Source organism: Triturus cristatus, chromosome 11 (genome assembly GCF_964204655.1).
Source record: "Triturus cristatus chromosome 11, aTriCri1.1, whole genome shotgun sequence".
Classification (NCBI taxonomy): domain Eukaryota; kingdom Metazoa; phylum Chordata; class Amphibia; order Caudata; family Salamandridae; genus Triturus; species Triturus cristatus.
This window is the reverse complement of record NC_140594.1, coordinates 1,108,164,233-1,108,191,979: the sequence shown is the minus strand read 5'-3', so window position 1 is coordinate 1,108,191,979 and position 27,747 is coordinate 1,108,164,233. Positions and strand designations below refer to the sequence as shown.

The 27,747-nt window shown below is 46.2% G+C and overlaps 1 protein-coding gene across 12 annotated transcripts in view; it reads left to right on the top strand.

Moving 5' to 3' along the window:
* Nucleotides 1–27,747, top strand: part of LOC146786091 (eukaryotic translation initiation factor 4 gamma 1-like) — a 1,219,153-nt gene that overhangs the window by 428,354 nt on the left and 763,052 nt on the right. For all 12 annotated transcript variants that reach the window (XM_085635575.1, XM_085635572.1, XM_085635570.1 and 9 more), the window contains one exon: nt 24,297–24,409. In XM_085635575.1, coding sequence (XP_085491701.1) covers nt 24,297–24,409 — 113 coding nt within the window. The remainder of the gene's footprint in view (nt 1–24,296; nt 24,410–27,747) is intronic.

The following is a 27,747-nucleotide window of genomic DNA, read 5'->3' as shown; positions in this document are numbered from 1 at the left end:
ACAAGATACGACTGTCGCTGCATGCTCTTCAGTCTCAAGTGGTGGTGTTCGGCGGAAAACCTCCTAAAGCGGGTTCCCTTCCACAGGGACATTCCCACGATGAGTGTCGTGACGGATGCGTCTCTCCAGGGCTGGGGAGCGCATTCCGGGGACTTGCAGATTCAAGGAAAGTGGTCTCCTTTGGAATCGACGTACCACATCAATTTCCTGGTACTCAGATCTGTCTTCCTGGCACTGAAGGCCTTCCTTCCGTCCTTCCAGACCAACTCGCTGCTGATACAGACGGACAATACAACCACGATGTATTACCTCAACAAGCAGGGGGGGTCGAGATCGCGCACTCTGTCGCAGGAGGCGCAGGCGATCTGGCGCTGGCTGCTGGCCCGAGGACTGACTATTACGGCCACGCATCTGCCAGGGGTGCAGAATGCTCAGGCGGACGCCTTGAGCAGGCTGATTCAGGAAAACCACGAATGGGTCATAAACGACGAGGTGCTAGGAGAAGTCTTCGCAAGGTGGGGGACTCCAGACGTAGATCTGTTCGCCACCGCCGAAATCAGCAAATGCCGAGACTTCGCATCCAGATACTACCAGCGGGGGACGCTGGGGAATGTGCTATGGATCGATTGGTCGAGCAGGTTTCTGTACGCTTTTCCACCCATTCCCCTGATTCCGGCAGTGCTCATCAAGCTGTCCCAGTCCAGGGCGCGGATGATCCTGATCGCCCCGGAGTGGCCCAGGCAGTGGTGGTTCACGGACCTACTTCACCGGTCTCTCCTTCCTCACATGCGGTTGCCGTGCAGGCCGGACCTTCTCACGAAGTTCGGAGGGCGGATGGTGCACCCCAACCTCTCGTCTTTGAGTTTGGCAGCATGGCTCCTGAAATCGTGCAATATGGCCATCTGAATCTACCAGACGATTGTATGGACATACTGAAGGAGTCTAAACGACCTTCCACTGGGACATCCTATGCTTACAAGTGGAAGAGGTTCTGTATCTGGTGTAAGTCCAAGAACTTTGATCCGACGACATGTAAGGACGATGTCATCCTTCCATACCTTTTACATCTGGCGCAGTCTGGCCTTAATTTCCATTCCATTAAGGTTCATCTGGCTGCTTTGACTGCTTACAGGAAATGCCCTTCACAGACTTCCTTCTTTCAGATCCCTGTGGTCAAGGATTTTTTGGAAGGCTTGAAGAAAGTGTTTCCTCCCGTCAGACTTCCCTCGCCTTCCTGGGACTTGAATGTGGTGCTGTCCAGACTGATGAAGGAGCCTTTTGAACCAATTCACAAGGCTTCATTGCAGCACCTATCCTGGAAGACGGCGTTCCTAGTGGCCATTACATCGGCCCGCAGGGTGAGTGAACTTCAGGCATTATGTTGTCAAGAACCTTATACTGTATTTCATGCTGCTAAGGTTGTGATGCGTACTCACCCTAAATTTCTTCCTAAGGTTATCTCTGACTTTCATGTCAACCAGACCATAACTTTACCTACGTTCTTTCAGAATTCCTCTTCGCCAGCGGAAAGGTCTCTCCATTCCCTGGATGTTCGGAGGGTGTTAAAATTTTATCTTGATAAGACCAAGGATATTCGTAGGTCTGACCAATTGTTTGTTAATTATGGATCAGTCAGGACTGGTCTTCCGACCTCTAAGCAGTCCATTTCTCGGTGGATTGTGTCCTGCATACAATTGTGTTATCAAAAGGCTAATAAGACCTTAGGGGGTAAACCTAAGGCTCATTCCACCAGGGGCAAAGTTGCCACGACTGCTTTGCTGCGTAATGTTCCGATTGCAGAAATCTGCAAGGCGGCCACTTGGAAGTCGGTCCATACCGTTGCTGCGCATTACTGTCTGGACTCGGATGCCAGGGCAGATGCTCAGGTTGGGCAGGCTTCGCTGCGAAATTTGTTCGCACAGTAGTGGGTTTGTCTTGTTGTTCTCCACCGCTGTTGTGTTGGGATGGGCTTGCCATTCTATTCACTAGATTATGACTATACACAGAGATCCCCTACTACAGAAGGAGTAGTTTATTTTCTGTAACTCCAGCTCTGTAGTAGGGGTATCTGTTATAGTCATAAGCGCCCGCCCTCCTCCCCGGTGGAGAGATACTTATTCATATGTAGAATGCTACAGGTCTGGCGTGCTACGCCTTCAAAAAGAACTGAAAGTAAATGGGACCTGCTGGGCATTCTGGGATACTGGGGAAAGTTCTGGAAATCTGGAAAGTTTTCTTAAAGGCACAGTATCCTGTTCTAAGCCACATAATGGCAGCCTATGGGGCTTGTCTGTCCACTCCTTCCTCTCTATCATTCCAGAGGCTTTTGCTGGTAGAGGCAGGGTTTTTTCCTATGTGGAGAAAAGCTGGACAGGCAGTGCTGTTTGTGGATGTTGGTGGAATTCTAGTTGAAGTACTGGACAGTGTAGCCTGTGGGTATAGGCTGCATTATCGGTCTTTAAATTAAATTCTCTCTTAAAGGTGTATGCAGGTCGCATTGATTTGTCACCTTTAGAGATTATTTTTTATTGCTCCGGGGTCCACGCACATGGGCGGGACTATTCACTAGATTATGACTATAACAGAGATACCCCTACTACAGAACTGGAGTTACAGAAAAGAAACTACTCCTTCCTGAGGACTTAAATTTGCCACCTAAATCTCCCACGCAGAACCATGGAGATCCTAAAATAAGTACAGAGGAAGCACTAGGAAATGTTAAACGGCAAAGTGGAACAGATTTACACTTTGGTGTTTAATTATTAAGTCAAATCACTTTCAGCTCAACCAAACTTTGCAGTTACCAGCCTTCTTCAAAAACCCCAAGACACAGGCAGGAAGAGCCCTGCACATGCTTGATGTTAGAATGACAGTTTATTATTTACAGGAAACATCAGAAAAATCAGCCAACTGTTTCTCATTCACACCAACCAACAACTTCACATTGGTCACAAAAGGAACCATCACACGATAGCGAGTCTAAACTATCTAGGCATGTTACAAAATGGCTGTGGTATAGCTAGCCCAAAGACCAAGAACCCACCCTTCAAAGAAAAAAAAAAGGGGTAATCGGCAATCATAGCCAATAGAACCATCAAAGACATCTGTAAAGCAACTATTTAGTCTTATGTACACATATGCATGAAACAAAACTGTGACCATTCGAGCAAACTAGGAGACTAAAGTGGGGTAGAAAATACTAAAACACTTGTTCACATCCTCACACATTTGAGTACAATACCACTATGTAATCATTGTAGTCTGTGCCCTAAAGCAGTGGAAGTGCAACTGTAATATTCCTAAACGAAGAGGACGTACCGGGAGACACGGGACACAGCTATATAGCCCACCAAGACGTATACCGGTACTTTTAAATTAAAAGGACAAGTTAAAAGATCCGATGCTGTTCTGGCTTTTGCTAACACAAAGAATGGGTCCACCGACAATATCCCTTTATTTGAGGAAGGTGTTTTAAACAGTGTGAACTAACGAAAAAAGAGGTGTCAGGTCATAGACTACATAAATACAAATTAAAGTGACGAACAAGAAAATTGTAATACTTCTCCACACATACGTGGGAGCCATACCAAACTGAGTGCTAAGGCACGGGTTGAACAATTAATGTGGGGAAAAGTAAAGAAAGTGTTAGTCCTGAAGAAGGTTGCCCTATTGTTCTACGATGACAAACGCGTCAACAGTGATTCTTGTTAAATTTGCGGTGTGACAGTGGCCATTTAGACAGGGAAGGCCCTACCTTGGTGGGTCTTGTCATAATATTGTTCAAATTGACGATTTAAAGGCAAAATATATTCTTATATGGTGTCCTTCCCAGGGGGGTTGTTTTTATATTAATTTAGCATCTATTGAGTTTGCTAGGAGTGTTTTTAACCTTTACATATTGGGATTTCTAAATTGATTACACATTGTGGATACTGTATTTTTAATGTATTCTATTTTGATGTAATGTATATTTTTATATGAACTTGTGCATAAGTGCTTTCACAGCTTGAGTAGTTTAAAAAAAAAAATTTACATTTTATTTTGTGATTGGCTTTGGTAATGTATGCTTGACATTAGGGTAAATGTGCGATTAGTTCTTGAAGTACATTGAACAGTGCCAAAGGGAATCTTGTTTTTAACAATTCAGTTAATTAGGTGCTCTGTCCCTTCGGACTCATAGAGCCCCTCTCCTTGGTTTCAAAGTGTGGTATAGTTAGCCCAAAGACCAAGAACTCACCTTTCAAAGAAAACAAGCATTGGCATAGGCAGTAGGTCTCGCCTTTGGGACCTTATAAGTGTTTAGCCATACAACTAAATACTTATAAGGTCCCAAAAGGGAGACCTATTGGCTATGCCAAGCGGCCGCGAAAGTGATCGTGATCAAACATCAAAGCGGCCGCGAAAGTGAAACTAATGGTGGTCAAGCGCGGCTCCTGCGCACTGTAGCTCTAGGCTGGCCTGGTAGCGTTTTTTGGAGCCCTCTCAATAAGTCTCGCCAGACCAGCGCATGCGCTGGGTCAGGCGAGACCTAAAAAGGGGCCATCGACATTCATAGCCAATAGAACCAGCAAAGACATCTGTAAAGCAACTATATAATCTTCTGTGCACACATGCATGTAACACCTGCCTGGCCATTCGAGCAAACTAAGACTAAAGTGGGGTTGAAAGTACTAAAACGCCTGTTCACATCCTTATACATTTCAGTACAATACCACTACGTAATCATTGTAGTCTGTGCCCTAAAGCAGTGGAAGTGCAACTGTAAGCTTCTTGGACCCCACCAATAAATTGGTCTCTGGGGTAGGGGAATACCCTAGAGCGGTGAACTCCTAACCCAAGAACAACCAGAGACCCCATCAGTAGATGGGTCTGTGAATAGCTACGCAGAAGCGTGGTACAAGAAAATAACACACTACACAAACATGTTCCCATCGTGTCCTCCCCAAAATGCAAATAAATCATCGCTCAACGGGTCTGTTAATCCAAAAGTGTAGCCAAAGTTAACACCACAAGATTGCCCAATTAGTCTGGTCTGCCCGAGAATTGATGGAAGCTTAATTCACCAATAAGGTCTCTTTAGGAGCATAGCATTGGCATCTGTTGGTGTTCTGGAACAAATGTGGTCACTTTGCAGGATATGTGAGCGGGTGCAGAGGGGAAGCTTTTGAGTGATAGGGCCTATGTTGGTTAAAGCTAAAAAAAAAAAACTTCCAGGCCCTAGCATTCCCAAACTGGAAAGTCCTCTTACTTATCCACACTTTACTTCCTGAAAGAAGTATGCCGGAAGGGAAGTAGGTGAACCCAGAGGTGATTGGCACATCAGATGTCATGGCAGTACCTTCTAGTGACCTCTGGGGAATGTGCTGAGTGAGTGGCAGCTCATACCGAATGAATAAAGGATCTAGGAGGATGCAATGACAGTGGGGATCGTGCATAACAGTCTAAAACAAAACTTAAATGCACAGCCCTGACCCATTAGTGGGCTCAGAAGTAAAGAAGAAACTAAGGCAGATACTTCAAAAACATGAAGAAATTATTATATGCTCTCTGTGCATCATACTCCTACAGGAACACCCTCGAATAAGAAGACGATTAGTGACAAAGCAAACCAGTTGTAAGCAATTGGCTGGTCCAAAGCCCACTCTAACCTTTGAGGTTCAGAATAGATTTTTTGGAAGATTGCAAAATGCTAACTGTAGGCGAAATTTAGGACACCACCTTGAGTACACAACATGAAGTGATGGTGAAAATGGGCATAATGCTGCTTTTCACATGGAACAGCATGTCCTAGCCTTCTTTCTTGCAAAGAAACAAAAAGCTAAAACTGCTAGAAAATAAAATCGGAAGTGGCTTAAGTGGGTGTATAGTAGCTATAACTGTACTTTTTCTTAAAGTGGATACAGATGTTCATTCCCGACTAGAGTAAAGCATTCCAGGGATTGGATTTGATGACTGAAAAATCTGCCCCAATGCTGGCTTATGAAACCTGGCCACTCAGCAAGTTAACAGATGCACAGTCAAGTGCTTGGTTTAGCAGATGTCTGGGAAAGTGGTGACTTATGAATATTGGCTAGCTTAGACACCTTAATAGGGAGAGCTTACTGATGGGCAATCCATGGAGTTAGTTCACATCAGATGACGTGTCTTTCTGTCTAGGCCCTTGATGATTGACTGTCATTCTGTGGTCTGAGTGAAGATATTTAGCGGCCACAAAAGTGAGTGGTTATTTTTCCCGAGCATGAGGAAGCTTCAGGAGTGGAGAAGATATTAGCTGGTCAAAGTGATCTAAAATGATATTTGCACACTCTCTCACACAATTGCTGTTCTTGGCTGAGAATCACCAAAGTTGGATGACATTATTGCATTTCATATTTTGACTAGTTAAGCTATACTAAATATCTGTGGCATACCTTCTGACTAGAACTTATTTTTTTTAGGCACTCAATGTAGATATCTTTATCCACTTGTAACCAAGCTATGCAAATCCCCAAAGGCAAAGTCTGATACCTGCTATAACCAAAGCTGCAACGCTCTGTATGCTGAAATATAGACCACCTGAGCATGGCTTTTCTTTTCATAGAATGGATACTCATCCATATTACGCTATAGTTGTAACATGTTAACTCCTGTTGGCACCCTCCTTCTTGCCTGCTACTGCTGCATTGTTGCTCCGCCCACCGGCTCATCGCTCAGCTGTTCTGCCAGGTTTCCGCTTTCGGGGCGAATTGACTGTCGCCTCCTGCGTTGGCTCTGTCCTCACGATTTTCTGCTTTTCTGCTTTGGCCCCCGGTGCCCAACTACAGTGCAATTTTCTGTGACTGGATTCCGACGGCTGGCGGAAAGTGGCTTCTCCGCTCCTCCCTCTGTGCCTAGGCATTTTTCAGCCGGATTTCAAGATTTTCACTGGGCGTTTGGTGGGTGTAGTGGCCTTTTGAATTGGTGAGACCAGCAGCCTTCGTGGTCTTTGTAGCCACACATATGACGCTCAAACACGGACACCGTGATATCCCTAATGGGATTGGAATAGAACTTCGGCTTATGCGGTGAGGGAGTGGTGGTGTGGGGGTGGCAGTGGTAGTGGGTTTACTCAAGAAGGAGGTAAGTTTCAGATTTGTCTGGTTTCTTTTTCTTCCTGTCATTTTTCCTTTTAAGGAATGAGTGTCCTCTTGGCCATCTCCCCCTGAGCTGCGCAGTAAGAGACCTTTCCTTGCTGCACCAAAAGGTAAATTGCAGGGGAGAGCCACTAAAAAGAGGAAAATCGGAGGGAAGGGGTCTGTTCAGCACGATCAAAGCATGTCAAGCAAAGCACCACGCTCTCCCTTAGTAACCTCAGTAAGGATCTGTCTTTAAGCTTTACCATAATGGAGCCCGACGGTCTTCAGAGGGGTCAAAGACCCCCCACTGGCACCTCTGTGCACCGGTCTCGGCAATAGATGTTTCACACTTAGCTTTGGATGAAGTGTAACCAGCAAATCTTTGTGTATTCAACTAAGAATGGAACTACGACTGCAAGAGGGGGGTCCAAGATTGTCCTCTTCTCCTTGCTTGAACTTTTCATTAATCATTTAGTCCCAATGATTCTAGCCCATCCCAGTCGCTTTGTCGAGGATCAAAAGGATCAAGGAAGCCGAACGTCATTATATAATGCTCCCATGGTTGGGGAGCCAAACTCCACGCTTGGATTGCAGGGGAGGTCTATATCACTCCAGCCCTCCTTCTCATCATCCGTTGGACGTAATGTTACTTATGCAGACCACCTTGTATGGGATTTTAGAAACTTTGGTATCAAGGACAAACCAAGTGGACCAATTACATTCTTTGAATGATATTCGACATGAATTGAAACCCTTAAAATCCTTTAAAGACAATCTGGGTGGCTCAATGAATACTCAATTACCTGATGCAGTAATAGCTACAGAGCCATCGGGTTGCATAGTGTTTAATCAGGGAAAGGCGAATGCCAGTTAAATATGGAGGGATCGGTTTATATTTCTAAATATCCTATGCTTGTGAGGAAAAGGCAGCATGGTTGTATCCCCTCAATTTACCGTAAGGTCGTACCGTACAATGGGGGTTGGGCCCTGGAATGGATTGCCTGGGTGTTGTGCCCCACATGTATGCAAAAAGAAACGCAGGCATAAGAAAGGGGAAAATAGTAGTGGTATCTGTTCCCAAGTCCAATATCCCTGACCCCAAGGTGGTAGCACTGCAAATGCGCTCCCTTGTAAAAAGGTACATAAAAGGGTAAAACATAGTGTAAAACCCCGCCCTAAAACCAGTCCGGATCTCGCTTCTATTTCCCCAGTAGTCGGCTCTACCGCACCTAAAATGGAACAAATAGCCCGTAATCAGATGGCTGAGTCACAGCCCTCGAATAAATTGCCCCTAGAACACACTTCAGCTCATGAATCCTTTATTAGGTCGCAATTAGGGAGCTCAACTTTTGCTCGATATTACTAGTCGAGGAAAAAAAGCAAAGAAACTTCCACCCCTGAATCGCTCCAAAATTCTTCAGTTATTCCAACAAATTTCTTTCCTTTCAGGGATAACCTCGTTGGACCTAGTCTGTGGGGTTTCAATTGGGCGATCAAGGTAGCGAAGTTTCCAGAATTTCTTTCATCTCTCCTTGTATTGCAGACCTAGTACTTAAGGCTGATGAAGACCTAGTAAAAGTAGGTCTACAGGCCCTGTGTCCTGTAAAAAAGAACCCTCCATTATCAGTACCTCAGCCAGGTTCATTCCCACCCGCCATTTTAAACATGGGAACGATCCATACCATACATCCCGTCCCTATGGCCCGAAGCTACACCGCAAAGTAGCCATCCACCTACCGATTTGAGTGGTTATAGTAAATGATAGGCCATTCTCACAATCCAGACAATTGGAATGGGCTCAAGGTAATAGGGTCTCTCCCCTGTGGCACCTGCCGGAGGAAGGTGACTGGAATATTAGGCCCACCTTACTCTAGAACGAGGAGTCCTCTCAAAATCTAAGAATCCGAAGTTGGAATATCCATGGGTTCGAACGCTTGAGGAACAGCGGTGAACTGGAAAAAAGTTTGAAACCCTTCCATCTGGTATTCCTTCAGGAGTTAAGAGAGGACCAGTCAGCTGAAGGCTTTATGGCCCTGAATATTAAAGGTCATTCCGGGGTAATGGGAGAGCATCTGCAGGTGTACTAACATTAATATCGACTAAGGGGATTAAGAGGCCATCAGAGGTCATAAATGTTTCAAGTGGTCTGCAGCTATCTGTTGTGGAAATGGTCGTGGGTAAAAATGTCCTTAGTTACTTTCTGCTTATAAATGTCTATATCCATAAAGACCATCGGCAAATGAATCGCTGGCTGGAATTATTTGAATCCCCCTTCCAGCATTTGGTGACAAAATAACTGGAAGCAGTTATAATAATGTCGGGGATGTAAATGCTCGTTTATTCCCTGCACAGCTAGACCAGCACTTGGATGAAGTGTTGGATTCCTACAACATTCCCTTAGCACAGTTTCCCGCAGGTACCGTCAAAGAGGCCAAAGTGTTGAGTCCAAGGCTGGCAAGCCACGGTCTGATTTACTTAAATGGACGTTTTAAAAAGGATTCACCAGCAACATTCCGGCAAGGCCACTCTTTGGTCCCTATTGATTATATATTCACGTCCCTTTGGCATTTTGGCCTCTAAGTTTTGAGGTGGCAAAATGAGGGCAGTGACCACTGGGCAACTACAGCAGTTCCCGATTTGTGAGCCAGTATCCCCTGAGAGGGATTTTCCTTTAGAGATGTCCTACCCGCATAGGTTTACAACACGTTTAGACACTATGCATCTTCAACAATTAGCATCCCTTCATTTAGAGGAGATGATCCCTATCCACCATATTCATGTTGATGATGTAATTGTGTGGTATAAAATTGTTCAACGAGTTTTGGGCTGCATTTTAGTGAAAATAAGTGAAAAGGGTGGACAGATAAAATCCCGTCCAAAGGGCTTCCCGGGCTGGTTCGATCAGGGTTGCCAAAAGTTGAAACGACAGACAAAGCAAGGAGTGCTAGACGTTGTTTCGTTCCCTTAGCTACCCAAGAGCTGGTCAGACTTAAATGCCAATATAAATCCCTTGTGCAGACGAAAAAGGCAGCTTTTTATTATAGGAAGTGGGAGGAGATGCAGGAGATTATATCCTTAAATGATCAACAAAAATTCTGGACAAAGGTCAAAGAGTTTAATGGTCAAAGTAGGGGTACTCTGGCCTGTATGAATCCATAAGCCCAGTGGGCTACTTATCTGACTGAGTTATATAGGGGACCTTTAGGTTCGGATGGCCCTCAGCATATCTACGGGCAAACTCTCCCAGCCAACTGGTTTTCAGTAAAGGAAGTTAAAGCAGTTATTGAGAGAACTCTTGTGCCGCAAGCCCTGACAATGTTCCAGCGGTATTAATTAAACCAAATAGTGTCTGGTGGGCTACAATTTACTCTACCTTGTTTAGCTGGGTTGTAGGGTCTGGCCTTTACCTGGAAGGGGTCCATAGTGAAACCGATTTTTTTTTTTGTTTTTGTTTTTTAAAAAGGGAGCGGTACAGACCCAATGCATTATAGGCTTATAAGCCTCTTGGATATTTCATTAAAGATATTCTCCAAGATTATCCTAGCCAACTGAAGAATGGGCCACCAAAACTAAAAATCCCACTAGAACAGGGGGCTTTCGGGTGGGTCATTCCATCATAGACCACTGTTTTGCTTTGTGGGCTATTACTCGAAAGGCTCTGGAGGAAAATCATCGATTGTGCAGTTGTTTTGTAGATTTCCGGACAGCCTTCGATTCTGTGGACCGGGATCTTTTGTGGGGAAAACTTGCTGCTTGGAATCTACCACCATACCTTCTTGGGGCTCTTCAATCCTTGCACTCTGGCAATTGGGCTCAGGTGGAGTTAGACAAGTCAGGACGGTTGTCCCAAAGAATCTCCATAGATAATGGTCTGTGCCAGGCGTGCGTTTTAGCACCCTTACTCTTTAGTCTATTTTTGGCAGACCTCCAAACTGGTATTTCTCAATCAGTGTCTTTCTCGCGTAAAATTGGGGACCGGCATATCGCTGGTCTGCTTTATGCAGGTTTGGTATTATTGGACTATACTCCAATTGGTCTGCAGAGGAAACTTAATGCGTTGGCCTCTTATAGTAAGCAGAACCAGCTCTGCATTAATCTGGAAAAGACTAAAATTATGATTTTCGGGGAAAAAGTGCAGAGTTTTTCCTGGTATCTAGATTCACAGGTGGTGGAATAAGTGGATCAATATAAATACCTGGGTTTAACTTTCAGGAGAAATCTGAATTGGGGTGCGCATTGGGATGCCATTAAGCAAAAAGCCCTAGTGCAGGCAAGCTGTCTATCGGGATTCAGTGGTAGATTCGGGAGGCTATCCCATATCCCATTACTAAAGGCCTATGAAGGAAAGATTTTCGTTAGGCCTGTATGGGGAGAGGTATTTTCTCTAGATCCAACCTATGAATGGGACAGACTGGAAGGGGTAGTGATTAAAAGACTTCTATCACTCCCCCAAGGTACCATGGTTCAGACTATAAGGAGAGAGTGCAGTCTAGTTTCTTAGAACATGGCGGCCGCTAGTCGGGCTCTAAAATACTTTAACACTCTGTTGGAGGATGATGAGGTGGTTAAAGCCTCCAAATTGTGTTGGGAAGAGATCCAAAGCAGTGAAAGGATGTGGGCAAAGGCCGTTAGAACTAGAATAACTGCAATGAAGAACCTCCATTTAAATAGTGGTACAGTCACATCCTGGCTCACTTTTCCAGGCAAACGAGTACCGAGAGAATCTGTCGCTATGGCGTCAGAACCAATTGATTTATTATATTTAAAGAAGAAATCTATTAGCTTCTCGTTTGCTTCATTTGTCCAGGATTGTGTTTCCCTTATTTTTCACGTTACCAGATCCAGGTTTGAGGAAAGAAATTTTAATGGTTCTGTGGGTTGTAATCCAATCATCCCACCTACAGAGGACTGGGGTGCAGAATAATAATGGTCTTTGTCCCTGCCCATTGAAATCTAAATGTACTCACGCATATTCTTATGGACTGCGCTTATCTTGCAAATCGGATCAAGGTTTTAAGACCTTTGGTTTTTAAATATGATGCTCTTCATAGGAACAAAGCGGTGGAGTTATTGTCTGAAATGCAATATTTAGATGTGGCAGGTGGGATTGCTCGGTTTTTACGATCTGTTAAACATAATTTTAAACATGAAATTTAATGGGGGTTGGGGCGGCGAGGAGGGGGTTCATTTAAAGGTTTTAATTAAGTGTGCTTTTTAGAATGATTATGGACAATTGTCTAAACTAGTTTTTTTTAACCTGAACCTTGAGCCTTCGCTTTCTCTTTATGGCTAAATGATTGGTTGTGGTTTAGAAAAGTTTGTGAAGAGCAGCAGCCATAAAGTCTTAAGTTGTTTGACTCTGATGGAACACTATGCGGGGTGTCTAGTCTGGTTTGCATAAGATCTGCCCAAGGGCATGCTCCAAGATTTTCATTAAGTGAGCATTAAAGGGTTGCTAGTTTCAAATTCAGTTATCTGTGCTTCTGTGAGCTCTTTTGATTTGTCCATTCTCAAATGCCATACTCTGGCTTTAACAACATTTTCATGGCTCTACAAATCTTGGTACACAAAGGCTAATGATTCTTCCTTTTGGTTCCTCGTGTTTTGGCCCACATCTTAAAAACAATTGAATTAAAATGGAGGCAGTGATGAGAGGTTGTTCCTTATGGCTCATTACAGCTGCGATGACGAGAAGTACCATCTTTGAGCCAGTGTGGTTGTATCAACGTATTCCAAAGCCCAAAACATTTCATTAACATGGACCTTTAAACTTTCAGCAATGCAAAACTTCACTCAACCCTGACTTCCTAGTCAGTTGATTCAAAGCAGTTCTGTCTTGTGTATGCAGCAGAATATCAAACCAATCACATGCCAATGAAGAGCAATGCCAATAGAAAGGGCTTCCCTCCAAGCAGTAGACTATCTACTACTTTTGGAATGAAAACTAGTTCTGACAAAGTTTATGATCTCACATTTGAAGTCTATCCATGATGCATCATTACAGCTTTTTACTTGGAAACATTCCTAGTTAGTAAAAACTTCTCTTGTCTTCCAGCTTAAAGTGGTCTCAAATTTTCACAGAAAATATATTTAGTCGACCTAATCAACCGTGTCTCAGCCATAGGCATTAAAGACCAAGCCAAGGTCCTCCTAACATCCTTCCTGTCCAAACACACCCAGTTAGTAAAGCTCGGCGACTTTAATTCCCCACCCTTTGCGCTGCCATGCGGAGTCCCGCAGGGATCATCTCGAAGTCAGATCTTGTTTAACATGTACGTGTCGGACTTGGCCAGGATCATCAAGTCCCATAACCTGCGAATAACCTCCTACGCCGATGACACACAGCTAGTGCTAGAGATTCACAATAATGGAGTGACAGTCTTGGCTAACTTCCAAGAGGGTATGCTTGCCATAAGCTCCTGGATGGCAAACCATGATCTATAATTAAATTCAGACAAAACGGAGGTGATCTTTGGTAATCTTTCCCCCAGCTGGTCTCCATCCTGGTGGCCAGCAGAGTCAAGCTCACCTCCGTCCCCTTTCAAAAGGCAAACTTAGGGGTCTTGTTCGACAAGCTATCCTTCATTCATCATACAAACTCAGTCGTCTCTGTATCCTTCTTTACCATTAGAATGCTAAAGAAACTTTTACCCTTCCTCCGACCCAGCGCTGGCAGGACTCATTAGCACGCTGGTCACATCTAAGGTAGACTATTGCAATGGTCTACTCATCAACGCCCAGGAAAGAGTCCTAAATAAACTACAAATGGTGCAAAATGCAGTAGCCAGGATCCTGTCAGGCACACCCAAGTTCAAACCAATATCTAAGGTGATAACGACTGCTTCACTGGTTAGCTATCGGGAGCAGAACCAGGTTCAAGGCCCTGTGTATTGCCCACAAGGCAATCCACAACACAGGACCTGAATTCCACAAGAGAACTCTAAGCTCCTACAAGCCAGCTAGACCCTTACGGTCTTCAGCAGCACACTTGATAACTATTCCTATAACTAAACAAGCATTTGCAATTCAATAGGTCTTGCATTTGTGAGAGTTTTAACTACTGGTATTGCCAATGCCTGTTTTATTTATCTGTTTTGATAATTAACACCCAAATAAAAGGCATTGTCATTTACAATTCCAATAGCTCAAACTCTTGAAAATACGTAGGGTTATTGTACTTAATTTCTTCATTATAGCGCCTCAAACGCTTCTGGCCACTTTGATGCTAGTGACAGGCAGTCACGCGCAGCATTTGCTTTTATGGTTAAATAACGGTGCATATACCTTTGGTGGAACTGGTGTCCGAAGTGGCCAAGGAGCAGGAAACGTAAGCTGAGCCACAGACACTTTAAAAACACTTTAAAATGATCATAAACTCGTCCCCACTGAAATACGCCTGGCCCTATGTGAATAACTGCATGTTTTTGTTTATAATGTGTACTAGAGTTCAATTAGCATATTCCAAACACAAGGAACACGTTATATATTCAAGGAGTGACTGAGGCCAGAGCTGCCGACTTTGGAGTTGGGAACTAGGTTCAAGTCTCGGCGTCGGCTTAACATCCTGTGATTCTGATCAAATCCCTTCATATCCCTGTGTCTACCATGAATCAATGTGTTTAACGTAACTGGTGCTCATGTCAAGCGCTCCGACACCTTCCGGTCGAGTTCGCACTAAAAAACTGTAAAAAGGAAAAAAAGCACGTAATTGGCACACTGTATTTGTGCACATACTCCAGTATACGTATGTAGGGATGGTGATATGCCCGATATTTCGAGTGAAGAATGGTTCATCTATAGCGTCCTAAACCAACTCCACGTGCCTTTCCTAAACAAGCATTTACAATGCAATAGGTCTTGCATTACTGAAAGTTTGAGCTACTGGCGTTGCATTGTTATTTGCAACGCCAAAGGGTCAAACTTTCAGTAATGCAAGACCTATTACATTGTAAATGCTTGTTATATGTAGTTTCAAAGCAGAAGTTAAATAACCTTGACAGCCAGAGCTATAGGTGTTAATTCATAATAACTGTTGGTTTAATTTCAAAGAGAATTACAAGTTGCTGAGATGGTTGTTTATCAAGGTTTCCTTATAAGTAGTTTATGTGACTGCATACTTGCAGACAACAAACAGACCTAAAGAAGGGAGACTGTGTTCTTTTATGAGGTTGATAATATTTTTCAAATTTAAATCCAAGTTAGCAACTTTTTTTTCCTTCAGTTTGGCAAAGATTAAGCTGCGGCGTGCCTTATGCAATCTCAGAGTTAACTCGTAAACCTAGATCAGAGTACACATTTTTCTAGGGAACTCATTTTGCACGAACTACGATTTCACAGAACTGAAATACTTATAAAAGATTTCCACGATATGGAACAAAGCTGTTGTTAAATCTAGTTAGTTTTCAAACCCGCGACGTCCAAATGCGAGAATTGGTGGCAGTGATTTAAAAAGTTCAAGGTAGATCTGAGCTTCGCAGAGTATGACAGGCTTACCACAAGAAACAAAAGCCTTTAATTCAGTCTCTCTGCCAAGTGATGACGTGTACACGAGCTAGTGGGGCAACCTTAGATGTAGAGAGGAACTGCTGCTCCGGCGATATCTTTAATTTTCCTGGTTTAAAGTGCGTAGGGCTTTCAATTTCGTTTCATGTCGGAATCACGTGCAGGGCTGCCCCCTAGAGGATCTGACTAGAACGCACCGCTGAAATGCAAGATAATAACACTACCCAGGACACGGGAGGGAGCTTCTCCATGCACTTTTTGAATGGAAAAATGGGGAAGGGGGAAGGAGAGAGTCACTTTATACCTAGGCTAAACAAGTTGAATACGACGAGTCGCCATTTTTAAAGTAAGAGCGCGCATGGAGAGCTGCAATTAACAAGGAAGACAAAAGTAGCGTGTGTCTTCCCGTGGGCGGGAACGCGGGCTTTGAAGCTGCAAGGGGCGGGGAAGCGCATTCCAGGCGGGGGAGCGGACCCTTTGAAGTAGGTGCACGCGCCAGTGGGCTGAAGCGCTTCCCAAAAGTGGATTGCATGGTGGCACGATGCACGTAATTGTGCGCGTGCTCGCCATGCAATCCACTTTTGGGAGCACTTTTGGGAGCCCTTTTGGGAGCCCCTTACTAGAGTCTCGCATAGCGATTGCTACGCAATAGCTAGGCGAGACCTAAAAAGCCTCGACTATGGAACACACTCCTTCATATAAAGGCCATTCCCTCTCTGCTCGCCCTCTGTAAACAGTTAAACTTGGCTGTTCAATCAATAAACCACTTACCCTTAGTCCTTCCCACTCAGCCGATCACAGCGCCGAGACACCCTCGGATATTAGTGCGCTCAACAAATTGCCTAAAATAAAAAATTAAATTTGCTGCCTTTTTGCAAAAGCTGTTCTCCACAGCGGAAATATTACACAAAATTGTGATTATTGTATTTATGCATTTGTATTCAAACTGAACATCCATTGCAGGCAACTTTAAAGCTTAACTGGTTCTAATGGTGACAGTTAAACAATTTCTCAGTGGATTGTCATGCATAGACCTTTGTAGTTTTCTGCCTAGGAATCTCTGGGTACATTTTTCAAGAGGAAGATTACCCACAGGATCATTAGCTTCCTTTTGGCTGATGCTAAGACGACGGGTAACTGGAGATCACCGCATGCTTTTACCAGAGAATACTGTGTGCATGTAGCCTCCAGCAAGGCAAGTGGCTCAGGCTGCATTGAGGAAGTGGTTTAGATAACTTGGTGTTCGAGGCATATGAGCTGCAGATCGTACACTATGCATTAGATCGCCATCTGGTGTTGGGCTCGGATGCTTGCACCTTGTTGTTTTGGAAGAAATCTTTTGTAGTCACAAGGAAGAAGTCTTTTGTAGTCACGAGATAGGTGACTCCTCCCTTGGACGATAGTGCGCATGGCCATCAACTCCATCCTCAAATTGTTTTTTTCCGGCAATGGGTTCGGATGTAACTTTTGCGCTCTGGTTCGCAACTGTTTTTTAAACTTTTTCGACGCGCAAACTCCGGTATTATCGATCGTGTGATCTTTGCGCAACTCAACTATTCTAGTCATCGACGTGGGCTGTTGGGGCCCATCCACGCCATTGGGCCTACAGCTCATGGACAGGACTCCATTTAAAAAATGCCCCCAGTGTGGAGCGAAGTTCCCACACAGTGACCATCACAAGGTCTGTAACCTGTCTCTCGCCAGAACACGACGAGAACAATTGCCAGGCCTGCACTTCTTTTAGATTAAAAAAAAAAGGCCATCCGTGATCGCCAGGCTTGACGACACATCATGGCGCAGCAAGCAGCTCCGGCACCAGTGGACATCTTCGATGAAGGCCCAGATATCCCAGAAGAAGATTCCGAAGACCTCAATCTTGTCCGAAGCAGACGACTCAGACGACCACATCACTCCTGGGCAACGAGTGAGTACGATTGCCCCTACCCCCACTCCACCCCAGGGAAAGAAGGCCCTGGTCAAGACTTCGCCTGCTGGCCCCAGTCGCGACCAAAAATGCACTTCTGAAGCCCCGCCCTCGGCTTGGCTCCGAAGATAAAGGAAAAGCCTTCCGGTAGCTCGGGACTGAGCAAACCGTATCCCCTTCCCGAAAGCACCTTTGGCACCTAAACTGGGTGACCACCCTACTCCTAAAAAGAAATCTGTTCCGACCACCTCGACGCCGAAATAAAAACCTCCGGAACCAAAGCCTTCGGAGCCGAAGAAACTTTCAGTCTCCATAGCCAAGCCAAGGGACTCTGTAGGAGAGTAGGGTCTGCTTTCTATGTTCACCCCCACTTTTTGCTTTTGCTTTACTGGTTTTCGACTTAGATGTGGCTGTGGGCCTGCTGATCAGACCCACAGCCCTGCTGTTCTCTCTAAATTAATACTATGTACTTTAGGTGCATAACCCATTTGGATAGGATCACCTTATTGGCCCCTGTACAGTGTACCCTAGGTACCCAGGGCATAGGTGTACCCTAGGCCTACCAGGGGCTGCAGCATGTATTATGCCACCCCTGGCCTGGCCTTCCATTTTGACACAACTGGCTGATCACTCAGCTGGGGCAAGGTCGTGTAATCACCCCTTGCTTAGGTGTAGTATTCCTATACCTAACTTACATATAGACACATGTGTACCTATCAGTCACTCCTATGGCAGGCCTTAACAATCCTGGAGGCAGAGTGCTTGGTAACATGTGAGATGGTGCTCTAGCATGAGCTGAGCCTGTCTGCAGCTTTCGGAACCAAGTCCTTATAGCTGTTCTATGATATAGCCTACCATATACTCTTAAAGTGCCTTATAATCTTAGACGGTTATGGTAACTATGGTTTGGCTTTATCGAAACATGTCGTGTAAGGTGTCTAACACTGTGGAATAATACCCCCATACCATTTCGGGACATGAGGATATTATTCCCCCCTTCTAGAGGGAAAGACATGTTAAAATCATACTTCACTGTTAGCCTCTGACCAAAGCCTCATCATCACAAAATGGATGCTGCTGCCACGACACAAGTCTGACCTCCTGCAGCTGGGAGTGATCCCAGCCAGGGAGGCCTGGACAATAGGTTTCCTGCTTGGGGAGGTGCTAGCACCTCCCCAGACAGCCTTTAGTGTATTGGGGCAGGGTGGGCTGAAAGGAATGAGACATGCCTGGGGCACACAAGGTGTTCCTTGCATAGTCCAGTTCAAACCGGTGCTGGGGCACTCCAGCCCCAGCTCTGGCGCGAAACTGGACAAAGGAAAGGGGGTGTAACCACCCCCTCCCAGGTCCCACCCATAAGGCATGACCTAGCAGGTATCCCAGCCCCCCAGATTAGTATAAGAGTGGGAGTTGGGCCTCAAGACTTTAGATTATCCTGAACCTGCAATCTTGAACAGAAACTCTGGACCTTCGACATTCGACGAAAGAAGAAGACTGAAGAATCTCCCTTGTGGCCAAGGAGTGGCTACCCTGTGCAAACAGGCACCATCAAGAGACTACCCTTTGCTTTGCCCACGTTCTACGAGGAACCGAGTGCAGAGCCCGACCAGAGCCTTGACTTCCAGACTTCTCCGACCCTGATCCACATCTACAGCAGAGCTGAGATCCGTGGAGGCGACGAGCGACGTGGGACCGGCTACCTGGGAAAAGTGGCTAGTATCTTCAAGCGCAGCTTCTGAGGCACCCTCGAAGTTGTGCACCGGGGATTGAGAAGCCCCACCCCCAAGCACCATCTGCACCGAAGATCAGCCCCCCACACTCAGCGAGTCCTGCGTGGGGCCCTTCAGCATTTTCCTGCTTGCCGCGTCTGTCCGGTTGCTTGCCCGCTGGCTAGTGCCCTTTGTGACGACGCACCCTGAAATCTTCTGCGCTGGTTTGGCTCCTCCAGACTGGCTCCCGCTTCTCTGCAAAGAAGAAGCACCCCAGACCTTCCTGGTCTGCACCAGAAGCAAGTCCTCCGTTCTTCGTGGGTTCCGCTTGCCAAGGCTTGGTGAGTCCTAGTCCAACTTCGACGCCGCCGACAGCAAGAGCCTTCGTGGGACAGCTCGCCTCCTGGTCCTGGTCGTCCTCGACGCTTCCTGGTCCTCCTGGCTGCAGCGACAAGCTTCACCTTCACCTGCAAATCTTCACGACATCGTCTGGTTCCTTCCTGGTTCCACGTGGTCACTGGCTAGTGACCTTGACTCTGTCCCCTCTGCTTGCAGGTCTCCTCTCTTCTTGATCCCAGCCTCGGGATCCACCGGACACTCTTCACTGACTGCCTGTCAGCATCTTTCTTCAGGCATCCATAGGAGTCGACGACGAAACCCGACGCAACTTCAACCCTATGCACCCGCAGCCTGTGGGCTAGGTAACTTGGGTACTCCGGTGCTCATCAGGATAGTGACTATCCTAGTGTCTAAGTTTCAAGTCTCAACTTCCTAGCTATTCCGGAAGTGTCCTAAATCTATCTATTTCTAAACTGTACTATTGCTAGTGACTTTTACGCATTACGCGTGAGTGTTTCCACTCTGCATACGAATCCCGTGGGCCTCCCACTTCCTAACTGTTGCTAGTGTAGTGTAGCCCCAGCGATTCCCTAGGCCTAGGCCTATTCTATTTCCGTGACAGTGGTCCTTATACCACTTACTTAGTATATGGTTTGCGTGGCCCCTAGGGCCTAACTGTATTACTTACCTGTGTGACTTACTGTATGCATAAATAAGACTGTGTTGTACTTACCTCTAATCTCATAAAGAGTGCTGAGGGTTTGCTTAGAATAAATACACTTTATTTTATATATATATATCTGTTGTGGTGTCCTTTCATTTGGTATTCAAGGGATTATATATGGTATCACAGCTGGCTTCACATGCCATTCAGTGTTTAGCCTAAGACTGCTCTTGTCCATGCTACCACTAGGATAGCTGGTCTATAAGGTTGACTTTACAACCAATCACCATAAGGGTATTTGGACTGATATAAGGTGTACACTATAACTAGTGACATCATACATCAGGCCAACTTCTCACAGTTCTGTCACTGAGGCAAAAGCAAGCGATAGAACCGGTTCTCTAACACCACCAGGGGACAGGGGTTTACTCGCCGTATTTCCTAATCCCCAAAAAGGACGGCACCCTCCGGTCAATACTCTACCTCAGACCGCTCAATCTTTACATAATCAGATAATTTCCACATGATCACTCTTAAACAGGTTCTTCCACTACTTCAACAAGGCAACTTCCTTGCCACACTAGATCTCAAGGACGCCAGCTTTCATATTCCCTTTCACCCCGCTCACAGAAAATACCTAAGATTCATAGTGGACGGACAACACTACCAATTCAGTCCTTCCATTTGGGGTTACCACCGCATCCAGAGTGTTCACAAAATGTGTGTAGTAGCAGCACACCTCAGAAGACGACAATTCCATGTCTTTCCATACCTCGACGACTGGCTCATAAAAGCCAAGTCACACCGTGTGTTCATCACACTTATCAAACCATCCAGCTGCTACACTACTTGGGATTCACAATAAACTACAACAAATCACATTTCCAGCCCTCCCACATACCTCAGTATCTAGGGGCCACAATAGACACCTCCAGAGTTCTGGAATATCCAACTCCAGCCAGGATAACCAGTATGCAAGCCCTAGTTGCCAAATTTCAACAGCACTCCCTCCCAGCAAGGGTATTCATGCAACTCCTAGGAATGATGGCCTCTTGCATCTTTATTGTACCTCATGCAAGACTTCAAATGCGCCCCTTACAGGAATGCCTAGCACATTAGTGGAACCCCCCGGTCCAAGGACAACTAACAGATCTGGTGTTGGTGGACGGCCGCACACACCACTCTCTGCAGTGATGGAATATACAAAACCTATCCAAAGGACGTCCGTTCCTCGAGCCAGTTCCACAGATAGTGCCAACAGATGCATCACTCACCGGTTTGGGAGCCCATCTCCAAAAACATACTATTCCAGGCATATGGACCACTCAACAAAAAGTGCTCCATATCAATCACCTGGAATTACTAGCAATATTCCTAGCACCCAAATTTTTCCAACTACACCCACAACACAAGACTGTACTAATCCGGACAGACATGACAGCCATGTATTACATACAAAAACAGGGAGGGGGGGCACCCATTCTTTGCAGCTGTCGCAGCTCGCACAAAGCATTTGGAGATGGGCCATTCCACAAAACACATACCTGCTTGCAGAACACCTTCCAGGAGTTCACAATCAGATTGCGGGTCTGCTCAGTCGACAGATACAACAAATACAAGAATGGGAACTTCATCCCCAAGTTGTTCAACCATTTTTCCAGATGTGGGGGTCAACCAGAAATAGATCTGTTCGCCACACACGAACGGCCCAACCTTCACTGCCAGGTTACCAAACCCCCGTTGTCCAAGGGCAATGCAATATGGATGAATTGTTCATTTAGATTTGCGTACGCTTTTCCACCACTTCCACTGATTCCTCTAGCAGTACGCAAGCTTAGTCTCTCAAAATGATCCTGGTGGCTCCCACATGGGTGCGCCAACCGTGGTTCACAACATTACTGGAACTCTCAGTAGTTCCACACCAAAAACTACACCTCTCCCCAACATTGCTAATGCAGAACCATGGAGAGAGAAGGCACCCCAATCCAGGAACAACAATCTAGCGATTTGGTTCCTGAAGTCCTAGAGTTCGGTTATCTTAACCTTCCGCCGGACTGTATGAACATCATTAAAGAAGCTATACGCCCTACTACTAGAGCTTGCTATGTGGCAAAATGGAAAAGATTGGTCATCTAATGCAACAATCTTATTGATCCGCTGGATGCTTCCATCCAGGACATCATGTGTTACTTGTTACGCTTGCTAAGATGTAATCTGGCATATTAATCCATAAGGTTACATTTCGCAGCAATTGCGGCTTATTTACAAAATAGACAACACTTGTTACTGTTTCGAGTGCCTGCAATTAAAGCATTTATGGAGGGACTTAAAAGAATAATTCCTCCCAAATTACCACCATCTCCAGTGTGGAATTTAAACATTGTTCTTACCAGGCTCATAGTTCCCCCATTTGAACCTCTACATAAATGTGAACTTCAATTTCTCACATGGAAAGTAGCTTTCCTTGTCGCGATTACCGCGATTACCTCTCTCAGGAGAGTAAGTGAGATCCAGGCTTTAGCCATACAAGAACCATTCTTACAAATACATCATAACAAGGTGGTTCTCAGAACAAATCGAACATTCCTTCCCAAAGTCATCTCTGCTTTTCATCTAAACCAATCGGTTGAGTTAGCGGTGTTTTTCCAAAACCCAGCCTCAGTAGCAGAGAGAGCCCTTCACACCCTAGACGTTTAAAGAACACGACTATATTGCATCAAGAGGACTAAACCTTTTCGAAAGACAGAGCAACTGTTTGAAGCCTTCTCTCCACCTCATAAGGGTAACCCCATCTCCAAAGCTGGGATCGCCAGGTGGATAGTAAAATGTATTCAAATATGCTACCAAAAAGCTTAACGCACATTAACAATTCCCCCTAGAGCGCATTCAACACTCAAACTAGGGGCTTCCATGGCATTCTTGGGGAACATCACCTTGGATAACATATGTAAAGCAGCAACATGGTCTATACCACACACCTTAACCAAACACTACTGTTGACGTGCAGGCTAAACAACAAGCTTCAGTAGGCCAAGCTGTTCTTAAAACACTTTCAAACCACTGCAATGGATACAGGTGACCACCGTTAGGGGAGACACTGCTGTACAGTCTATGCATAGTGTACGATCTGCAGTTCATACGCCACAAACAGAAAATGCTACTTACTAGTATGCATCTGTTCTTGGCATGTTGCAGATCCGTTAACGCCCACCCGGGACCTGTATCCGTTCCAGTATTATCTTAATTAGATACATTCACATGGACATCTTTTCTATTTCTTACTGACTCCATCATTTCCCATCATAGCGAAAAACAATCGGAGGATGGAGTCGATGCCCATGTGCACTATCGTCCAAGGGAGGAGTCATCTATCGCATGACTACAAAAGACTTCTTCCAAGACAAGAACAAGGTGCAAGCATCCGAGCCTAACACCAGATGGTGATCTAATGCATAGTGTACGGATCTGCAGCTCTACATGCCAAGAACAGATGCATACTGTAGCATTTTCCCTCTTAGTAATTGTTTGCCACTCTGTAGTTTTTCTGCCGCTTGTAAGTGTGGGACAGATTTGCATATGGCTGGGTCCAAACTGGGGTGGCATGCTAATCAAATAAACAATGGATTTAACCCAAATCTGAATGTTTGACAATGTTCAGCATTCCGTATATAATCTTTGTTTCAAATATAGCTTGGTCACCGATTGTACAGTGCTTTTACATGTAATTTTTTTTGGCAAACTTCTTGAATGCTCCAGGATTATACACTTGCTTGGCAGCCTCTTCCCTCTATTTGTAGTATTAGTCAACCGCATAATAACTAATGGCCCTGATTTTTCCTAATCACTATTGCTCGTGAGAGAAAACCACCAGTGCTGATCAATTGTACTATTGCTAGAAATATATTTCCAGGCAATGCATGTTTACTAGTCAACGATTTGTGTAAAAAATGTACTGTCACCCACAAGGCCAATTTTAAGTTCAGTCTTGAAATGAGTTACAGTAGTGTTACAGCTCTTTCTTGTGCACCCTGCTTTGCATTCTAATTGGTATATTTTTGTTGTAGCTGGAGCCTATTACCCTGCTCAAGGAGTCCAGCAATTTACTCCTGGTGTCCAGGCTGCCCAAGTAATGATAAACGCCCCTCCACACATCCCCACCAAGCGAGAACGCAAAACCGTAAGTCTCTTAAGCTTGGGTGAGAAATAATTTGGTGGGGAATGATGGTTGAGGAGGGGCTGATTTAGAGACATGTAGGGCAATGCACCTCTACCTGTGATGGCCCAGCTTTTAGCATTGAATGATTGTCTGTGAAATTAATAAACCTGCAGAAATTTTAATCCTTTTGTTTCCTTAATGGGGAAGCAGCTCTGTTATTGTGCATTGTGACATTGACTGCGGTTCTTTCAGTATGAGCTTGCAGCTTGTTTAGGTAACCAGGCCGAAAGCTCTTAAGTAGTTGGGCAATGAAAATGTACAGCGTGAGACAAAGTTGACTAACTTTATCATTCTGAATGCATTTTGACTGGGAAGGCTCTGAATTCTAACTCTGACATCCAGAGACCTATATATATATATGTGAGCAGGTGTTTGCTTGCTACCAAATTTGAAGTTGCAAACTTTACACAGTTGCCTTTAGTAATTGTCAGTTTTTTTTTTTTTAATGCGACTTCACTTTTCAAAGGCAAAAACATTTTAATGAAACGGGCAGTTATTTTAATCTATCTGAAAGAAACGCGTAGTGATAGATTCCTTACCTTAAAATTACACCCAGGCTTTTGTCAGCAGTACTCCTGTGCGTCGGTAGGCGTCGTCGTGCGGCTCCGTGTGTCATTGGCGCCGAGATGACGTCGCTGGAGCTACTTACACGTTCCCTGACGTTGGTTCTTTCTTTTTCCGCGCCAGCAAGCACAGATCCAGGAAGAGCAAGTACCCCCAGTAACTTTTTGACCAAGTTTTTTCGAGGCATTTAGTCTCCATTTCTTAGAGTTTTTTTTTTTTTTTGAAACCGTTTATTGCAATCTCAAGAATATACAAGTATGGGCCTACAACCTTCCGGCCGGCCGCTAGAATGACAGGAGCATATGACATACATTCAAAAAACACTTGGCGTTGCAGAGAAGCAAAATCAGGAGGTATCAACGTCGTGGGCCACATCACTCTGACCCCACAATACGGTTTCATTTTATACAAACACAAAAAACCACACCCGCAAGGCAACCCGCAATCGAGAGTAACAGCACGTGCTCCCCAAAAGGGGGACCCCAGCCATCCACAGGAGTCTAAAGAGGGGAAGGGGAACAGATCGAGGACTGGGGGAACCCTGTGCCCGGGGCTGGGGGAAAGAGTCAAACTAAGGGGACGGGGCTGGTGAGGCAGCAGGCAGCAGTGGCGGCGCGCAGATACCCCCGCGGTAGGCGTTCCAGGGGCCCCAAACTTTCACCCATGTCCCAGGCTTACCCCTCGCCACATACACCACCTTTTCTCGGAACATGCACCAATCCATGTGTTCTTTCCAGGCCGATACCGCCGGGGGCCTCTGGGACCCCCACAGCTGAGCAATGTCACGCTTAGCTATCATATATCCCAGAGTCACCCATCGCGTCTGCGGAACCGAGTAGTCAGTTGGTTCCCATACATTCAGCAGGCATCTCCTCGCTTCAGGTAGCAGCGCGACATGCGTAACCACTCGCAGGACCTCATGCACACCACGCCAGAATCGCTCCACCTTCGGGCATTCCCACAAAATATGCAAAAAAGTCGCCAAAGCACCACACCCACGCTTACACAACCCATCCTCAGCATAGCCCATACGCAGAAGCCTTGGCCCCGTCATGTAAACCCGGTGGAGTATCTTAAGCTGGACGAAACTAAGGCGAGCCGGTATGGCCACCTCCTTTCCTCCGCGGAAATCCAATCCTCGTCGTCCAACTCCAGCCCATCGGCAACCCAAGCCTCGCGGAGGCCAGTCAGCAAGCACGAACGGTCATTAATCAATTTTTTGTAAATAAGGGAGATCGTGCTGTCCGGAACGTGGCCATCCAGCACTCTATCCTCCAGGGGGGAAGACTCCGGGATGGAGGCGACGTCAGGGAAGACGTAGCCCAGTGCGTGACGGACCTGCAAGTACCGAAAGTATTCACTGCCCTGCAGCTGAAACTCCGTCTGCAGTGTCTCGAATGTTTTAAATCCCCCCCCTCGTCCAGAGATCCCCCACTTTACTGATGCCTATCGTGTCCCACTTCTCGAAGCCCTTCGAGGTCCACAGGGAGCCCAACCTCTCAGACGCATACAACGGCAGTGCCCGGGTCAAACGGTCCTTCCACCCCATAGCTGCGTTAGCCGCGTGCCATACTCGCACCATGACACGCGTAGGTCCCGTCAAGCGGGGTTCGGGCGCGCCAGAGTAGAGCGCTCGATTGTAGTCGCCACCGGGCAGGAGCATCTTGTCCATTTCAAATGCCGGATTTAAGGCGGGCCCGTAGAGGCCGTGATTGATTGCAGCTAGCTGGGAGGCCCAGTAATACAGTTTAATATCCGGGAGGGCAATCCCCCGTCGTACCACGGGAGCGTCCACTTCGCCAGGGCTATACGCGGCCTCCCGTCCCAGAACAGGCGGCGCTGTAGACTCTCCACCTCACGGAAGTAGCGCGCCGGGACTAAGTCCATAGTGTTCTGGAGAGCGTACAGGAAGCGTGGCAACGACATCATCTTAAACAATGCTGCCCGGCCGAGCGGCGAAAGCGGCAGGCGCCGCCAGCGCGCAACGTCCTCCTTCAAGCGCTGGAGGGGGGGAAGCAAATTCCGCTCGTAGCGGGCCTCCGGGTCCAGCGTAATATAGACACCCAGGTACCGAAACCCCTGAGAGGCAATCTGTATCGGACAGCCCCGCGGGAGGACGGGAGCCTCCCCGGAAAGCACATACACACATGATTTAGCCCAGTTGATGACAAGGCCTGAGTTGCGGCCGAATGAGCGCAAAACATCAACCAGGACAATCAGTGATTTACGCGGGGAGGCTAGGTACAAAAGGATATCGTCAGCGTATAGGGACACGCGGTCCTCATACTCGGGGGTCCAACGGAGACCACGGATGGATGGGTGCCACCGCAGCCACTCTGCCAGGGGTTCCAAGGCCAGCGCAAACAGGAGCGGCGACAAGGGGCAGCCCTGTCGCGTGCCCCGTCCCAGCTCGAATGGGACCGATACTCTTCCATTCACCACCACCTGCGCCAATGGGCCCGAATACAACAATTTGACCCAGCTGATGAACCCCGGGCCAGATCCAAACTTCGCCAGCATCGCCCAAATGTATGGCCACTCGAGCGTGTCAAACGCCATGGTGGCGTCTAAGGACGCCAATATGGCCGGCTCCCGCACAAACGGGACACGCGCGAGCACCCCATGCAAGCGCCGCAGATTAAGGGCCGTGTTGCGATGGGGAATAAAGCCGGACTGGTCTTGGTGGACCAGATCGCCCACCACGCCGACCAGCCGGTTGGCGAGCACCTTGGCGA